General features: G+C 65.7%; 1 protein-coding gene across 1 annotated transcript in view; it reads left to right on the top strand.

Annotated features, from left to right (window-relative positions):
• Positions 1 to 2,957, top strand: part of PMVK (phosphomevalonate kinase) — a 5,340-nt gene extending 2,383 nt beyond the window's left edge. Inside the window, exons 8-12 of the mRNA XM_029964156.1 lie at positions 3 to 415; positions 1,625 to 1,688; positions 2,123 to 2,275; positions 2,345 to 2,474; positions 2,675 to 2,957. Coding sequence (XP_029820016.1) covers positions 3 to 415; positions 1,625 to 1,688; positions 2,123 to 2,275; positions 2,345 to 2,474; positions 2,675 to 2,826 — 912 coding nt within the window. The 3' untranslated portion in view covers positions 2,827 to 2,957. The remainder of the gene's footprint in view (positions 1 to 2; positions 416 to 1,624; positions 1,689 to 2,122; positions 2,276 to 2,344; positions 2,475 to 2,674) is intronic.

Genomic DNA, 2,957 nt, shown 5'->3' with positions numbered 1-2,957 from the left:
AGCCAGGCAAAGGCTGGGGGAAGCCATCTCACAGCCACCCCCAGCAAGGCTCCCGTGAGCTGCCCCTGCTCAAGCGGTACCGGGCACCGCAGGGCTGCTCAGGGGTGGCCGACTGCGCCCGCAAGGAGGGTCGGGAAGTGCTGGGGGCTGTGCTGGAGCCAGTGCAGAAGGCGCAGTTCCTGCGGCTGCTGGAGAGCTTCATGGGGCGCCTGGGCTTGGGGGGGCACTTTGGGGGGCTGGCAGCACGGCTGGATGGGGTCTTTGGGGCTGACGGGGTCTTTGCCCACGACCGCCTGCGGTTTGTTGACTTCGTGGATGATGTGGAAGAGCTGCTGGAGGAGGTGGCGTGGCAGGAGGGGGGTGACAAGAAAGCGGCCGATGGCTTCGAGGAGTACATGCTGCAGCACTACAGAGGGTGAGCTGGGGCAGGTGGTGCCAGGGGTCCTGGGGGATTTCCCCCCTCAGCACCCCATCCCACCTCCCCTTCTCTTGCAGCACCTCCGGGAAAGAGTGGGGCCGGAGGGCCCCGCAGCACCACGGCATGGGGGGGTAGAGCCAGGGGACAGCACTGTACTGTGCCAGGGTGGCTCCTCACCACAAGCCTTCAGCCATGCAAGGGGCCCCCCATGGGCTGTTTTTGGGGGGCTGGGAGCTACTGTTGCACCCTGTAGGGCCGAGTAGGGCCAGGTCCCTGACCAAATGCACTGTGTGATGCTTGACTGCCACCACGAATAAAGTCACCACTGGGCAGAGCTGTGTGGGTGTGGGGGGGAGGGAAAGGGAGGGTGCTGAGGGAAGAGGGTCCTGGGGAAAGGGAGATTTAGAGGAGGAATAGGGAGAGTCAGGAGGAAAGGAGAGAGCAGAGGGGAACGGGGTGCTGTGGGGCAAAGAAGGGGTGCTGGGAGGGAAGAGAGGAGTGCAGGGGGGAAGAAGTGGTGTGGGGGGGAGAGGGAGTGCAGATGGAAAGACAGAGGGGCAGAGGGGAATAGGCGGTGTTGGAGCAGAAGGGGGTTGCCGGGGGAGAAGAGAGGGTATTGGGGGGAGCTGGGAAAATGGGGGATGCTGGGAGGAAAGAGGGAGCGTTGAGGGGAACAAGGTACTGGGCAAAGGGGGGTTCAGAAGAGAATGGGGTGTGTGAGGAGGAAATGGGGAAAGGGAGGGCACAGGGAGCAGAGGGGTGCTGAGGGTACGGGATGCTCTGAGGGGCGGGGCAGAGCTCGCCGTGTCCCTGGGGGGGTTTGCGGGGCCCCCTCGGTGCGGTGCCGGTCCCGCCCGGCAGAGGGGGCCGTGGGACGGGCGGAGTCACCGGCCGGGGCGGGACCGGAGCGGGGCCGGGTGGGGGACCGGAGCGGGCCCGGGGCGGGACCCGAGCGCCGATGGCGGGCGCCACGCGTGGTGCTGCTGTTGAGGCGGGAAAGAGGAAATCGGGAAGGATTTCGTGGCCGACGGAACTGCGGACGGTAACGGGCGGGGAAACGGGGGCGGGGTGCGTGGGCCGGAAAAGGCCCCGAGGCGAAGTCCGGGTACCGGCAGGGGTGGGACCGGTACGGGGCGGATGGAGAGATCGGGACTCGGCCGAGCGGAGCCGGTGCCAGTGCCGATCCCGCTGACCCCTCTCCCGCAGGCTGGGCCCCGACGTCTGCACCATCCTGCGCCTCTCCGGGCCCCTCAAGGAGCAGTACGCCAAGGTACCGCGGCCGTGCCACACCCCGAGCCACGTCACATCGCGCCGAGCTGTGCCAGGACACTCCTTGCCGTGCTGTGCCGTCCAACACCATGACATGCAGTGCCACACTGTGCCGAGCTGTGCCATGCTGCACCACACTGTGCCCCTCCCCACCATGCCGTGCCATGCCATGCCATGCCACACTGATCTGTGCCAGGGCACATGCTGTGCCGTGCCTTGCCATGTGCGTGCCACACCACACTGTGCCGAGCTGTGCTGTGCCCTGCCATGCCATGCCGTGCCATGCTGTGCCATCCCATGCTCATGCCATACCACACTGTGCTGTACTGAGCTGTGCTGACCCATGACATATCTCACCTGCCCTTGCTGTGCCATGCCATGTCATGCTGTGCTCCATGGCCTGGCCCATGTGCACTGACCCTCCTCTCCCTGCAGGAACATGGCCTCAACTTCCAGCGGCTCCTGGATGCCAGTGCCTACAAGGAGACGTTCCGACAGGACATGATCCACTGGGGCGAGGAGAAGCGCCGTGCCGACCCTGGCTTCTTCTGCCGGGCAGCGGTGGAGGGGGCGGTGCACCCGGTGTGGGTGAGCTGTTGGGGGGCACGAGGGGTGCCAGGGGGGCACAGGGTGGGCGCTGAGGGAGCCCCCACACAGGTGGTGAGTGACACACGGCGCCTCTCGGATGTGGAGTGGTTCCGGGACGTCTATGGGGACGTGGTGCAGACCGTGCGGGTGGTGGCTACCGAGGAGACAAGGAAGAGGAGGAACTGGGTCTTCGTCACTGGTGAGCAAGTGAGGGGCAGCTTCGCCGAACACAGCACCAAAAACTGGGGTTGACCCACAGGCACGGGTCTGCTGCCTCCACTGCCACTCCTTGGCAGTGGGAGCCAGAGGTTTTGGATCAGCCCCCCAGCTCTGGGGGGGTGAGGCCACAGTGGGGGGGACAGACGGACAGATTGTGACTGTCCTCGGGGCCTCCCCGAGCTCTGCTGCTGCCAGGGGTGGACGATGCCGAGTCTGAGTGTGGCCTGGACCAGGGAGTAGCCTTCGACTGGGTGATCACCAACGACGGGGATGAGCTGGCCTTGGGCGAGCAGCTGGAGACGCTGCTGCAGGCGCTCCACAGAAGCCTATAGCTCCATGTCCCTCCACTGAGGCTTGGGGACCACATCCCCCCTCCCCAGCCCCCCAGCATCCTCCCTTCCACCTTTTGCCAGCACTTCCTGTTCTGGAATAAAGCTCCGATATGGAGAACCACTGCCACGCT

Source organism: Manacus vitellinus, unplaced genomic scaffold (assembly GCF_001715985.3).
Source record: "Manacus vitellinus isolate BGI_N305 unplaced genomic scaffold, ASM171598v3 scaffold_106_pilon, whole genome shotgun sequence".
Lineage (NCBI taxonomy): Eukaryota > Metazoa > Chordata > Aves > Passeriformes > Pipridae > Manacus > Manacus vitellinus.
The sequence above is the reverse complement of the archived record's forward strand: the minus strand, read 5'-3'. Positions and strand labels throughout refer to the sequence as shown.